This window comes from Hirundo rustica, chromosome 1 (genome assembly GCF_015227805.2).
Source record: "Hirundo rustica isolate bHirRus1 chromosome 1, bHirRus1.pri.v3, whole genome shotgun sequence".
NCBI lineage: Eukaryota > Metazoa > Chordata > Aves > Passeriformes > Hirundinidae > Hirundo > Hirundo rustica.
Window position 1 is genome coordinate 42,934,283 of NC_053450.1, and position 16,097 is coordinate 42,950,379.

At 41.0% G+C, this 16,097-nt stretch overlaps 1 protein-coding gene across 2 annotated transcripts in view; it reads left to right on the top strand.

The window, feature by feature from the left end:
• The window catches only part of LOC120764082 (ethanolaminephosphotransferase 1-like), a 55,344-nt gene that overhangs the window by 30,583 nt on the left and 8,664 nt on the right, over positions 1 to 16,097 (top strand). For both annotated transcript variants that reach the window (XM_040087833.2, XM_040087842.2), the window contains exon 6: positions 7,214 to 7,322. In XM_040087833.2, coding sequence (XP_039943767.1) covers positions 7,214 to 7,322 — 109 coding nt within the window. The remainder of the gene's footprint in view (positions 1 to 7,213; positions 7,323 to 16,097) is intronic.

The following is a 16,097-nucleotide window of genomic DNA, read 5'->3' on the forward strand; positions in this document are numbered from 1 at the left end:
TCTCTCTGTCCTGTCTTCAGTAATTTCACCTACAACTTGATGCAGCTGCACTGGCATGTCAGACACTCGGGTGGTCCACTGCCCTGCTTCTGCTTTTATACTTGTTGGTAGCCAGGAACTTTGGGCTTTGCTATCACCACAGAACTCGGGGAAAACAGTAGTTACTGTCAGTGTGCAAATAGAGGACTGATGACCTTAATGAGCACGTAACTGGCATGTGGCTCCCAGGACACTGCTGCTGAGTCAGCTCTGCTGTACAGAGACACAGCCCCCTCACGGGCTCTGCTCAGCTGTGCTGGAGAAAGAGCTGCTGTTCCTCATGAAAAACACCTTGTTACAGACAGAGAAATCTGTGGGACTTATGCACATCACGTTTGTGTGGGACTTGATGACTCATCAGAACTGGTAACCCCCCAATTACGCTAGCTGGGCTGTAATTGGCACTCCAATTAGCTTTGATTGCAGCAGACACTCATTTGCAGGAAGCTGTGGTTTGTAAACTTGAAAAATGGCTGTAATGTGTCTGAGAGATGCTTGGTCAGAGGACTCTTAGGTTTGTGGGTCCAGAATCAAGGTGGCAGCAAATGCAGCATGGAAAGCTATTCCTGTCTCTCCTCTCTCCTGCACAATGATCTATCCTGTGCTGATTCCTGAGGAGCAGGAAAAAGTGCAGAGAGAGGAGCCTCTGTACCATAACATCTCGACAATTTTCATACACTTTTGAGTAAGCACACCTAGTGGAAACTCCAAAAGTCTGAAGAAAAGACTAAAAAAGAAACTTCTGCTATGATCTGTGAGAAATTCCCATGGATACATCTTGTGAAAATGAGGACTTTTATTCTTGTCACAAGACCAATCAAAGAAAGCTAATATCTGCAAATTAAGTTTCTTGGAGAAACAAAACAAAACAAAACAAAACAAACCCAAACAAACAAACAAAAAAAGACAAAGCTACAAAGCTTTCCTGAGAAATTAAAATTTCTGGCTTCTTGCCATACGTTAATTTTCACAGACATCATCTTGTTTTGTTTAAAAAAAAAAAAAAAAAATCTGTTTTCTTTCTGAAGAATTTAATATTACCCTAATTAAATACTCGCCTAATCCTGCTGTTGCTTTTCATAAGCCACTGCAGTTGAATTCATAGCAGGGGAACAAAGTACTAATTTTTCCTTAATATGATGTAATGATACCTCTGCTCCATTGGTGCTGCCTTAAGTGTAACAGGAGATACCCTTTATATTCTTAATTAAAATTTTTAAAGCGAAGGGCTGTGTGAGAGCTGCAGTGACCCAGACAATTCCACTCTCCTTCCTCTCCTTCTCCCCAGCCGAGAAGGGCAAGCTCAGAAGAAGCACAGCAAAATCCCAAAGGCAACAGGCAGCTCTTTTTGGCCCAGCCCTTGCCCTGCAAGGAGAGGATGACCAGAAATCCCACATACAGAGAGTTGTGCCTGAAGGGATGGGTGCTTGGACCGTGAGCCCCGGGGCTTCAGTCTAAGATGCATTCCCAGCAGCTTCTGCCTGATGGCTTTGGACAGTACCACCTAGAGCCTCTGGGAGAACCCTCTGCCTGCCTTGGAACTCTGAATAAATGGAAGTACACGATGACCCTAGCAACTGAAACATTGTAGAACTTCCTTTTCTCCTTCCTTTCAGTCAAAGCTGGGGACTGTTTTTTTCATGGGTGCCATATACCAGGTTTTCTTTTGACAAGCTTATTTACAAAACCCATGCTGAAATATGCTCCATATGACCTTTTCCAGGGATGTACTGTGGCAGTCAGTGTTTCAGGAGCTAGCAGAGAAATCCCAAGCAATGCAAGTGCACATCACAGCTTGAAAAAATTTCTACCTCCTCAGAGGGGCAAAAAACATTTTCTATTAAAAAGCAAAATGAAGATGCAAATATATTGTTCTTTGGTCACATTATCAGGATTCACGATTTAATTTCAGTTAAAAGGATATTCACTTTCAGACCTATTCTAATTTAAAATGTCTGTGGAAAGCATAGCCTTTCTTGTGAAGAAAAAAATATTATTTCTTAGTTCCAAAGTTGGAGCAAATGGAATTGTTGAAGTAAGAGAAGTGACAGCAGAGAGGAAGCAGTGCTGGCCAAACCATGGTGTCTGCTTCAAGCTGCCTCTGGAAATGGCTGGAAACTGATCTAATACAAAGCTATCTGAGGCAAGCCCCATGGTGTATCCATGTGAAATCTGAACAGAAGAACCTGTGTGCACAGGGATTTTTTTTTCTGCAGCAGACTGCTTCATTCTTAACTACTTGATTACAATTCCCCACAAACCTTTCTTGATTAATTAATCTTCCACGTGCCTTTAACTATTTGTCTATAATGTCTAAATGCAAAGTGAACTTTTTAGATAAAATTTTTCAAAGTCTAAGGTTTGCAACCTTCAACCATTTATTGAAAGAAAAAAAAATGAGAAAAAAATAAAGTGGAAAAATTGCACATCACATTAAAGCTAACTTCTACTGAAACAGCTTGTAGGAAGTCATTCTTACTCTTCTAGGCAAGTGTCACATTTATTATCAGAAGAATGAAGGAGCCTTGTATTTTAAATGACTTTGCTTTCTAGATGTTTATTTTGAGCGTTGTGTTAATGGAAAATATTTCAACACATGAACAATTAATACAATAGCAATATGCTAGTGAAATTGAATATTACAGCAAAATTAATGTTAGGTTTTTATGGAATTTTAAAGAATTTAAAAGCATAATCACATATTTTTAAAAGATGACAAAATATTTGATTTTTTTTTCTTCACGTAGGATATCACACAGCATACTAAATGTGCTTGTATGTAAAACAGAAATGGTAACTCAATGGTAAGAAAAAAATGTATGTACATACACAATCTAAAATATTGTGGTCACAAAACTTACACCTGAAATAGTGAAAAGACATGAAAGAGATGGTGATTTAAAAATATCAGGTATTTTAGAGAACAGGTAAGAGGCTAGAAGGTAGAAGACTTTGAGGGGTTATACTGCCTTATGTTTACATAGAATTTTTCCAATGTCACATCAAAGAATTATTCTGCTTTTACACAGGAAGAAATGTGAGTATGTTGCTGTTTACAAAATTGTGGCAAGATAGGAAACCCGTGCTCAGAATTCAGCTGCCCTGCTGTCAGATATATCAAAGAGCCTACAAATTAACCCCTTGTATTTCCACATTTTTCTCAGCATAAGTATTCCTCATCCTCATAGAGAAGGTCTTAGAAAGCCAAAAATATTCCTGGTCAGATGCTGCTGAGAGCTGGAATCCAAGATTGTACCCATCTACATTACCCTGCTCTACAGTTCTCACTTGTGTTATTGTGGTGGGTGGATGCCAGGCACCCACCAAAGCTGCTCTATCACTCCCCTTTGCAACTGGACAGGGGAGAGAAAACATAATGAAAGGCTCATGAGCTGATAAAAGGACAGGGAGAGATCACTCACTAATTACTACCATGGGCAAAACAAACAACTCAGGGATATTGAATTTCTTATGAATCAAAATCAAAGCAGGATAGTGAGAAGTAAGACAAATCTCAAAAACACCTTTCCCCCACCTCTCCCTTCTTCCTGGGTTCCACCTCCACTCCCCCACTGGCACAGGGAGACAAGGACTGGGGGTTATGGTAATTTCATTAGAGGTTGTTTCTGCTGCCGCTCAGGGAGAGGAGTCCTCCGCCTGCTCCAGAGTGGGGTTCCTCCCATGGAGGACAGTTCTCTGTGAACTTCTCCAATGTGACTCCATCCATCCCATGGGCTACAGTTCTTCATTAACTGCTGCACCATGGGTGCATTTCCATGGAGTGCAGTCATTCAGGCACATCCTGCTCCAGTGTGAGTCCCCCACAGGACCACAAGCCCTGCCAGGAAACCTGCTTCAGCATGGGCTTCTCTCCACAGGTCTGCAGATCCCTGCCAGGAGTCCGCTCCAGCATAAGCCTCCTGCAAATTCACAGCTTCCTCTCAGGCACCCACCTGCTCTGGTGTGGGCGCTTACAGGTGGATCTCTGCATGCCCCTGAGTGGTGGCAGGCAGTGGGCGGTCAGTGCCATGACATCCCCAGAGAAGTGTCCTGAAAAGGACACACTGGTCACACAGGCACTTCTGCAACCACCTAGTGATTTCAGCTCAATTGTGAGCTGAACCTTCAGGGTGACACGAAAGGAGAGAGGAGGTCTTTGTCTGGAAATTCCTCAGAGCCCTTATTCTGCGGCTTCTCTGAAGGTGTCCAGGGGTGAAGAACCAGAGAAGCCGGGCAGAGCAGGGACTTATATAGGGGAGCCAGGGGGCAGGGTTACACAATTTAGCCAATCAGGTGGAGGACTGAGAAATGAACCAATCAGGGGAAAGATCAAAAATGGACCCGTCGGGTCCTAGCAGGTAAAGAACTGATGGGGTTTGACTGATTAACATAGCAGCCACAAAGCCTCATGGGGACCACATTTTGTCGCCATGAGGGGAGAGCAGTCTCCTAGGGTTTCTCCCTTGGGGGAACTACCACAACCCTGAAGCCTAGGGGCAGCTCTCTCTCCAAGGGAGAGCATCTACATTACTGACTGGCTTACTGGCCTCCACACCCCTGCATCCCCATGGGCTGCAGGGGCACAGCGGCATGGGCTGCACCATGGGCTGTAGGGGAATCCCAGCTCTGGTGCCTGGAGCACCTGCTGTCTCACCTCCTGCGCTAATAGGGCTGTTCCTCTCACATATTCTCACTCTTTTCTTCTATGGCAGCAATTACAACTGCACAATAAGTTTTTATTTTCCTTTTTAAATATGTTATCCCAGAGGCATTGTCACCATTTCTGGTTGGTGCAGCCTTGGCCGGTGGTGGGTCCATCCTGGAGCCATCTGACGTTGGCTGTGCTGGACATGGGAAAAGCTTCTGGCAGCTTCTCACCGAAGCCACCCTTGTAGCCCCTCCTGCTACCACAAACTGGCCACACAAACCAAATACAGTTATTTAATTTGGACTTCTCATTTTACAAAAGGCTGCAATTATTTTTACTTGCGAAAGACTACATTTCCATCTGACAAGTACTAAAGCTTGTTGATGGTAGAGAGATAATTAAAAAACTTGGTCATCTTTTCTTAAGTAGAATTACTCAGTTGCACTTAGGAACACTGCCTTTTTTTTTTTTTTTTTTTTTTTTCCCCACCAGCAGTGCCTTTAAAACAGTTTATATAGCTGATTAACAGACACAGGCTTTTCTAATAATTTTGAAAATCTTCAAATTTTTGCTAGTATGGCTTAGCTCAAGGGACACAGCCATTTTCTCATCCTTCCAGCTTTCTAAAGGGGGTCTGTTTTATAAAGCAGGAGACTGCTGCAGTGTAGTCAAAGTGATGAGTCCTTAAAAAAAAAAAAAAAAAAAAAATATATATATATATATATATATATATATATATATATATACACACTGAAATTTTGAAGCTAAGGAGTGGGTATTTTTATATGCTACATCTGTTAAGAGGCAATCTCGATCTGGGAATCTTGCATCCCCAAATCCCAGGGCAGGGCGTTCCCTGTGAGAGCCCATTGCATCCACACTCCTGTTCCTAGACATGCACTGAAATCTGACAGGGATGCTCATGACTGCCCTGCCAAAATACTGGCTGTAATAATGGTTAATACTGAAGTTCCTCTTTTATCACTTGCCAAAAAGTCTGTCCAGGATTCAACGTGTGAGGGTAAATTCAGGCTCCATCAAAGCCTGTTGGAGTTTTGCCATCAGCTTTGTTGGGGTCAGGATTCCATCCGTCACGTCTTATGGGTAATATAATACAATTTCTTCAGGAAGCCAAATGTTAGCTCTGATGCAGTGGGTTGTAAAACCCATTATACATGTCCTTCACTTAGACCAAAATTTGACTCACTGCCTTCAGTGGCCCAAGGCATAATGGCACTCACTAGTGCCTGCTCTTCCTTGCTGCAGATCTGTTGTGCTGCTTGTTCTTGCAGAGGCAATTCAAACATCCACTTCCACAATGCAAAATCCAAGCAAAACCTCTTAAAGATCTTCATGCTGACAGGGCAAGAGTCTTGATTTCAGATACAGAGAAGTAAGTGAAACCAAATGTAGTATTATCTATGTGTAATAGAAGTTTAAGTGACATCAGCATTCTGCTCTTAATCTGTGATCTTAAAAAGCCTGTTAATTAACAAAGAGATTTTCAGTGTATCTTTGAGTTAAAATTTAATAGAAGGCTATAAATGTGCTTGTTGAAGCTCAAATGGAGAAAACACATAACGTTTCAAAAATTTTTATTAAGAAAAGAACTAAATAAGAAATAGTAAAATCTGTAACACAATCAAAGCTGGAAACCATTTTTCATCCAAGAGTAAGAAACTGGAAATTGAATGTTACCTTGGAATAAATATATGAATGTACAGTTTTCTAAATAACATTGTAATTAACAATGTAATTTTCATTTAGAGCTAGTGTAGCATGAAACATACAGCCCCTTATGAGTCTTATGGCAAAACTAAACAGCTGAGAACAAAGCAGGCTAGAGAAAGAGAAGGGCAGCAGTCCCTCTAGCTGGGTGCTCCTGAGTCTTGTGTATGAGTCCTTTCACTCTTAATGACATCTATGTGATTCTTTTTGTATCCTGTAATGATGTTATCTGTCAAATAAATCAAAAATCAGGGAAGACTCATCTCCTTCCTGCTCTTTTTATTTCTTCACATACCATTGAATGTTTTTATTTATTTTTTATCATTGATTCAGGTGAGCTTAGGGTTTTTCTCTCCTCCTCTCAGTTATTCTGATATGATCAATTGAAGGGGCAGAGCTGCAAAAATAACCACATTGCAAATTCTGAAGTCCATATCCAAAACCAGGGAAGTGCATGTGCAGTGGGGAGAGCTGGCATTAAAAGTGGATTTAGGTATTTTGGAAAGGTAAGTGAGTAATACCACATAAAACAGATGCACACATTACCAGGGAAGTTGCTTGTTTACATATTTCATACATTTTAAATAATTCTGTTGCTGATCCTGCTGGGTGCTTCACTGCTTAGAAGTAATTATTTTGCCATAACAGCAGAAAATAAAGGAGGGACAGGAGGTAACTAACAGATTTTTTTTTTTTACTTTTGCATTTGTATTAATATATAAGTGAAATTCTCTACCTTTAGACATATAGGTTGAAAATAACTTACTCTTTTTTTTTTTTTTTTTTTTTTTTCTGTAGGTGTTAATAGCAGCATATCTGCTCACTGGTACCGTTGGTGTGGAGGTCTGGCAGAAGCCTTTGCTGTTTGGTTATTATATTACAGATGTATTGGTTATCTTACTTATAGGTAAGTGTCCAGATCTTTGCAAAAGTGTACTGCTTTTTAATTATTTTGGTTTGATATTTTTTATATTTCCCTTTTTTTTTTTTGGTGTTTTTTTGTTTGTTTGTTTTACTTTTGTAAGTGTTGGCTAGTCCAAAAATGCATTAATAGAGCTGATTAAAAGGGTTAATACTGGAAAACTTTTTAAAGATAATTTTGGAAATTTTTTTCGTCTCTGAATTAATATATGTTGCACACAAATAGTATAGAAAATACTCCTTATCTGCATGTACAGTACAGTGCAGTGTGCTGGCTGGCTGGGCTCCCAAAGTCTCAGGAACTCCTCATGTTACTCAGGTAAAATGTCACCTACATTTATGTATATTCTAAGCTTAATGTTTTGGCCTGGAGCTCTATGTTCCAAAACATTATGAACAGAGGGAATGAAGACATTATTTAAATAACCTTAGATGCACAACTGTAAATATGAATAAAAGCCAGGTGGTTCCTAAGCTCTTCTTTAGAATTCCTTTGCAAACAGAAGAGATTTATTTTTTCATATGCAGCAATAGCCTATTTGTTCACTATTTGATACTGTCAGTGTAGTTTGAAATGAGCACTGAATATTTTTTGACTACTGTATCAAGATTGAGAACAAGAGCAGTTACATTTTAATCAGTTAAAAATACAGAAGCCTTAGCTGAAAATCTGTGTGTGCAAAATGGCTTTGTGGTGTCACTTGGAAGGTGAAGAAATTAGCATATGCATTTTGGAGATTTTTATATGAGCATACAAGTGGTGAGAAGAGGGCACCAAAATGCACTTTGACCCAAACACTCTAGCCCTTGAGCCAAATGGAGGACTTGGTTATAGGTGCTTACCCCATGTCAACTCGATAGCAGCCGTCTGAGCATTTAGCACTGATGTGTGCTCTCAGCACCCTCTCCCTGTGGCGAGGCTGCCAGCAGGTGCCACCTCCTGGCCCAGCACTGTTTCCCAGAATTCCCAGAGTAGAAATGACCCCGTGTTCAGGCTGTGCTTTCTAATGAGCACCGTGTGCAAGGACATGGTCTTGTGCTTTACCTGGAGTATAAAACCAACAGTGTGTGACCAAGATTATACAGTCTTTTTCTAGTCAGACCTGATTTAGGCACTCTGACGAAAAGAAAGAAAGGAAGGGGCAAAAGACATGGTTGCCTTTTCAATAGTCAGTGAATTATTCACCTTTGGCAGGGAGTGATTTGTGCTCTTGAAGCAGCACTGCAAGCCCAGGGGAGATGGATGTGGCTCACCCAGAATGGGCAGGTTAGGGCAGCGGTAGGTGCTAGCAGGGGCCAGCCCACTGAACATGCTTTTTCTGTGCTACACACATCAGTGCTTGGCTCCTGTCACTAAGACACATGACAGCCCATTCAGTGCATTCATCCCTTGCACTTGGGAGGCCACGGATGAAGGTTTAATTCAAACTGTTCCACATGGTAGGAACGTTTGTGGAAGGGAAGCATTTCAGCGTTACCAGATCTGCAGGCGTGACCGTCCTTTTTCATACTCTGCTGCAAAGCAAGGTTTGATGGACTGTTCCATTAACACTAGAAAGAAGTACTGCTTCTGTCTTCTGTGGTATGCTTGTGTGAAGGGGTTTGTGAGCACAGAATAGTGCTTCTTCCATCATTGTCTCAAGCCGAGTAGGCCTAAGTAGGAGCCTAAAGGTTTCTCCAAAAAAGCTTGTCTCTAGCATGCTATTCACAATGACAACTTTTGCAACTTAGTTGAAGTTAAATATGGGTTTAAAGTATGCAAAATAATAATCTTGGTTGACTCTATATTGCAGAATCATCATAGTGCTTAGTAAACCGCTTAGAAACAGGCACTGAATTTAAATATAAAAAAAGTAGAATCCTTCCACTAAGGGTCATGCTGGTCCAGAAAGCGCTGCCATTTCACATTTGAATTTCAGCTCAGCAGTAAGGTGGCTCTCATTGGGTAGCCTGTGTGCAGCGACTAGGGATATGTAAAGTCTTTAGAAGCTTGTGGTAAATTGCAGGACCCCACTGTGACTGCCGAAAAAGTACCTGTCTAACCTACACCAAGGGGCATGCAGCCAGGAAAATTCAACTGTTCTCTCCCTTAGAGAGACTGCAGCAAGTGTGTCTCGCTCAGCCAGAACCATTTGTATTAGAGAGCCCACTCTGGCTTGCTCAGTTAAATGCCTTTGTGGCCAGTTAAAAACAAAGTGGGCCTCTGATGCTTTTTACAAGCTAGTTTCCCAGGATCCTGAGAGGAGCCATTAAACCATAAATGGCTGTGCTTAACCATCTGATAGCGTTTAGTAGTCACTAGTGGTCCTTCTAACAGCGAACCTGTAGCTGCTCCATCAATACTTGGCGTTTGTTTGGTGCTTTTACTGTCCTGTACACAACAGGAGTTCAGCTGCTGAGCCGTCGCTTCTCCGAGAGCAGCTGGGCTTTAGCTCGATCCTTCTGTGGTGGGAAGGAATCCAGATGAGATGCACAAGAGTGTTTTTCAGACGGCTTTCCTGGAGTTTTCTGGGAAAAAAAAAATAACCTCTGTGTAACCTAAGGATGAACTCTGTGAAAGCATCTCCTCCGAGGAAGCTGTGGTATCACCAGGTGACACTCACTCATTGAAAATAATGGAGCTTTTATCAGGTGCCAGAACACACAAAGATATACATAGAAGTGCAGCAATAGTGGTGTTTAGATTAGATGTTTTAGGAAAGGGAGCTTTATGTGAGTTCCTGGGAACTGTCTGGCACACTGTGAACACCTGTAGGAAAGCCAAGTCTTGAGCTGCTGAGCAGTGACCTCAGACGACTACCCTGTGAAACAGAAACTTCGGCATAGTACTTTATGGGAACTTGTCAGCTACCCAGCAAACATGATCCCATAATTTTCACTGGCAGTGAATGCAATTCCATCCTTCAGCTCCAAAACACACACCTAGCTGGATGCTGAATCAACGAGGAAGGTCCTTCTCCTGTTTCCAGTGCATGTTAACCTGGCTGCTAGGCAGAAATGCCTTTTCTGTCCCAGCAGAGGAGCAGACAGACCCTTTCAAAGTTATGTGCCTGTGTGCTCATCTGGAACTAATTCTGCACTCATCAGGGCTCCTGTGGATGACACTCCAAAAGCTCTCGTGGGATTTAACCACAATTGTGCCATAGCATTATCTGGCTAACTAGGGTCCCTTCAAAGGGCAGCACTGGAGTGAGAGCTATCATTTATTTTCACCCCTCCAGGGCATCCCAAGTGGCTAACATTCCCTATCACTCTGCTATCAGGTTTGAGAGCAATATGAAATATTTACAATAAGCATTTTAAAGCAGTCAGTACTGCGCATAAATTCCAGTACCACAAATGATGCTGTAGACTTTGTAAGAAGGTTTTCACTGACAGGTAGGCATCTCTAGTTCAGGGAGCAACATTACTAATTGATGATGGTTTCTGTCTCACGTTGCTATTAAATGACCTGTAGGTGCATGCTCTGCATGAAGCATTTCCCATGTTTGGGACCTTCATACTTGCTCTGTATGAAGATTTTATATTGTCTAATAAAATTTGAGTTCAGGCTACAATCCTTTCCTCACTGGACACTTGCATCTTACTGGAAATTTCTTTTGGTATATTCTTTTGTTCAGAATTGACTGAGGGCTTGGAAGTTGTGGCTTGCAAGCTTCTGCTTGTACACAAACAAGCAGAGTAGCGCATCAGCTTCATTCCTTAGGAAGGCAAGTTGGAAAAATGATGCCTGGATGCACAGAGTTTCCTGCTCCTTCTCGGTATTGATTGCAAACACAAGAATAGACTTTGTGGGGAAAGGATCACTTAAGCATAGAGTGGATATTTTATACTTTATCAGTGTGTGTCACTGTTCTGTAATCCAGACATGGTGCCACGTTTGAGTCCACTATGTGCAGCCAACAGTGCCCAGATCTGGCTATTGAAGCCTGTGGCAAAGCTGAAACAAGTTTTCAAAGTGCAGGTTTGAACACGAAATGTGAATTGAGTATTAACATCTGTCAGAGATCTGAAACTTGAACTTTGTTTTAGATATGGGGCCAAAGCATTCAGAATTTTTTCCTATGATGTGCATGGGTTTCAATTCTGTGCTGACTTCTACAGCATGTTTTCCTTGAGGGTCTCTGTTCCCTGAGCTACTTAAGTACACAAAATGAGGAGTGAAAACATGAACAGATAATAGCAGCAAAGAACTAATGATGAGGCCAAGCTGTAACATTTAAAACATGCCAATTATTTGAACTCCATCCTAGTGGGAACGCACAGTCACCCCTCTTAAGGAGTGCCTGGTACTTACACTGCGCCACATCCTGTCCTCAAAGAAGGACACACAAGTCCTTGCCATGGGTGTTCATATAGCAGCCTGCCCCCTTTTCAGTGCCAGAAACTGTTTAGGAGGCCACGGTCAAATGATGAATTGTTTCTGCCCCCTATGGAATGATATGTCATTCTGTAGGGATTTCCTATAGCTCCCATTGCAAAGTGGCTGTTGGTTCTGCCCTGGTGATGATTTGCTGAATGATTAAACGTTAAATGTTTTCAAAATGTTATTGCTCCGACAGGCTTTGACCCGTCCTGTTCGAGAAGTGTGGTAAACATGAGTTGGCTTCTACGTGTCTGTCACCAATTTAACATTTATTAAGGCATTGTTGTGACAGATTGTACGAGGCTCTGTTAAAGTAAAGGGTGTGAAATACTCACCTGTCACTTGAGATATATTTTTAAGAAGCCACTGAGTTCATGTTTGGAGTAACTCATCTGAACCAGTCAGAACAATAACCCAGAAAAGCAGAGTGTTCAAGGCTGGAGGCAGAGCAGTGTTGTGGGATGCTGATTACAGGTGGGAACGAGTTTGGTGGTGTTAAGATGTGAGGTGTCATTTCAGGGGCTCCGGGAGCCCCAGGAGAAGGTCAAACAAGGGAGCTTGCCTGGCAGAGCCTTCTGGAAGCCAGCCTGGGCTTTTCAAATAGAGGCACTGTTTCTCTGGTTCTCAGTTCTTGCTGTGCCTAGAAACAGAATGATGTGTGAACAGAACTACATCAAAGAAGCAGCTACATCCATAAACTATTTCTTCAATCTGTACTAAATCCTTCTGAATGTTAACTGTTATCTTATAGCTCAGTTCGAGATAAATGCCATGTGTACTTCCTTAGACATTGAAAATAAGGTATAAAATCAACAAGCATGATAAATGCATCTCTTTTAAACAAGCATGATAAATGCATCCCTCTACAATCTTTATACTCAAGAAATATCTTAGATCCTAAACATCCAAAACCTACATCAACTTTGTACACGAAGACAGAGCTTATGTTTACTTTCTGTTCCCTTAATCCCTGTAAAATCATTTCATACTGTGGATTTGGGGTGTATTTTTCACCCTAATGTATTCAGACTTTACAGGCTCAATTACATCTGCAAATTACATATTTGTTTTTTAAGGTTTCCCCCCCTCAACTACTAAGTGATTTTAAGCTTGCCAATTTACATACTAATAAAATATAACGGTTTTTCAGTGGACAGCTCAAAATGCAATTATGTGTTTGCACAATCAATTAAAAGAGTTGTCTACTCAAGACACACCTGAGAAGGTCGCAGTGTTCCATAAAAGCTTCTATTCCACTAACAAGTTCTTCTAAAATGTTCACTTACTGATGGAGCTTGCTTGCAGGCACTGACCACTGTGCTAAACATTCCTTGTGATAAGATATTTTCATGTGTCTAGCTGCTCTAAATGTGCAAGGAATTTGGAAAAAACCACCATGGAAAAAGTATTTAAATATTTTCCAAGCTAATATTGAGGCCTGGATATTTTGAATCTAAGTTTTCTTGCCTGGTGGCTAAGAAAGGTAAATGACAACACCTCATTTCTTAACAGCAAACATTGGCTGTGATGAATTATTAATCTAGAGCTGGAAAGGCCAAGCAGTGTACTGAAGAAGGCTGTGCTGAGGTGTGGGCAATTGAAGAATGAGAGAGGAGATAGTATTTAATCTGTAAACTGGAATGCAAGTGCAGCTGCCCACTGTTAGAGAGTTGGTCAACTTCGGTGATGTGCCCAGAAGGTCTGCACAGACCTCTTCCCTGCCTCCCCAGTGGGATGAATGCTCTGGGGAGTATATTTTGGGGTGGGAGCACAGCAGGGAGGGTACTTTCCTGAACAAATTCACACAATTTCCAGCGCAGTGTTCACCTAAAATTACATCCCTGTATCACACTGTCTCATTTTTAAATTTTTGAATTTTTAGCTATCAGGAAAGGCAGTTCTTAACAAATAAAATTTCAGTGCTTTTCTTAGGACAGTTTAAGGGTGATTCATTTATCAGGAACTTACTAAGAACGGGGATTTGCGATAGCAAGTGTGTGGAGAAGATAAACAGTGAAGGTTGTCCTTCCTTTGAACCACTATAACTTATTTAGTGGTTTAGGTGTCTTGGAGTCACTTCTTTATTTAGCAGTGTTTACAGGCTGTGAGTTTTTGTGGTTTCAGAAATGTGGCTACCTGCATCAGTCTCTTTGCTTTGTCTGAGCACCAGGATGGGGCTGTTGGTTACTGAAATAGCATTTTCTGGAACAGAGAGTAGTGTCAGCGGTTTGTTTCTGGCCATACCCTCTCTTTCCCTACAATGACCAAGTCTGTATTTTGCAAAAATGCCTGAATTAAATCAGGTACAACAGCCACAATAACTGCAGCATGTCCTGGAAACAACCTGTCTGTCTGTAGATCTTTAGTCTTTAAATTTAGTTACGTGACCGTTTAAAATGCCCTCACATAATTAAAGTACATTGCTGTCAGTCCAAACAACGTGGGTGACAAGGTACCATGGTATCCACGGTGTGCTAGCTTTTAAAAATTATTATTAATTTATTCAGCTGTATCACACAACATCTTATTGGTTTGGAATTGAATTTGAAAGCACTAAATGAAATCTAAGTCGTCCTTAAGATTGATGGGAATTACCTTTTGATCTTTTTTATACACATGTATAAATACGTATATGTATATGTATATGTACATGTATATATGCACACGTATTTATATGCATGACTGTGTATGTATCTGTGTGCTTTTATACATACACATTTCTGGAAAAGAAGATAATGCCTTCATTTCTTCACTTGTGATATGTCTTTAATCCCGAATTTCTGAATGCATTGGGATTTGTTTGTTTATGCTTATGCTGGGCATTTTTTAATATGGACAAAATAATTCCCAGTAAAGAGCTTTAAAAATGTTTATTTCTCTGTAAAGGGAGTCTACATTGTGCAACACAGAGGACTGACGATAGGATTGTACCTAAATCCGAGGATTTGGACTTGATACTTTCAGCCTAACGTGACACAAGAATTCCCTGTGTATCCGTGCCACCCATCTGTGCTTTGGTATTTCTGCCTTTAATATAGGCCTGTGTTCTTACAGCTGGGTCTTGGATTTTAAATCAGCTGAAGAACAGGAAAATACTAAAGAAGAAACTAAAACTCCTGGAAGAGCAGTATACTACTTCTAAGGACACTTGAGGAGTTCTATTTTCCCGTATGTGTTAAAAACATCTAATGCTCTGAAATCGGATTAAAAAAAATATATTTTAAAACAAAATATGTACTTTTAGGACATTAAAAACAAACAAAAAAGCCTCCATGATCATCACTTGGGCAGTGCTTGGGTGGCTGAGCACCAGAGAGCCAGCAGTGGGTTTGCTTTCCAGGCTGCACCTTTTGTTCCTCAGAGCAGCAGGGAATGGCAGCAATGCGGATGCAGCAGTTTAGCTCCTGGGCACAAAGGGATCCTTAATGCCAATTAAAAAGCAGACTTAATGAGTACCAAAAGCAGCCCCCAAGCCAGGCCTCTTTAGCTGAAAAAAAAAAAAAAAAAAAAAAAAAAAAGAGAGATGGGAAAGCAACATGTTGTAAATGATGGAATTCTGAAAATCCCATAAGAAACGGGGGAACACCCTTTGCTTTCCCTGCTGCATCCTCAGCCCTCTCGCTGTGCTAAAAGCAAAGCCGTGTAAAAATACAGGGGAGTAACTGCCCCGTTTGGAAAGTGGCTTTTTGCTAGCTGGGGGACTGTTTGTGGTCAGTGTGTTATTTCTAACTAAAATGGCACTTCATAAAAATAACAAATTGTTGGCAACCAATGCTCTTTGAATTCTATTTCTAGTTCTAGTCTCTATTTCTGTTCCTCTCGGTTCCTCTTCTCCTAACAAATCAAACTTCAGGATTGCAGCAGGAAATTTAGATTTAACCTCAAGAGTCAATGTTTTGTCTCATGTCTGCTCTAATGTGATACAGATGTTGGAACTGCTGTACGTAACTCAAGATTTTATTGAACTAGCGCTCCCCGCCTAATAGAAAACATAGCTAACTGGAGTGCACATTAAACACAGATCACTCCGAAGGCACTAAGCCTGAGAATTTTAGAAATATATTGACAAAATACTTGGGATATTACTTCAATTGCACATCCTTCAGCTGTTTGATAGGGAGTTTCTGCCATGGTAAAGAAGCAGAGCTCTTAATTGTTTTAGAAAGCAAACCCAAAAAGTAAACATGAAAAAATGCAATACCTGAAATTATTTACAGGCTGGATTTTCTTTTTTTTTTTTTTTTTTTTTTCCCAATTCTTGGTTTCCTTCTCTTTAGCAGAAAACCAGAAAAACTGGAGAGATAGATGATCTATTGCATCCCAGACTGGAGAGAGAGATTATCTATTGCATCCCTTTTTACTTCTCTTTTCCAACCATCCTGATCTTCACTGTTC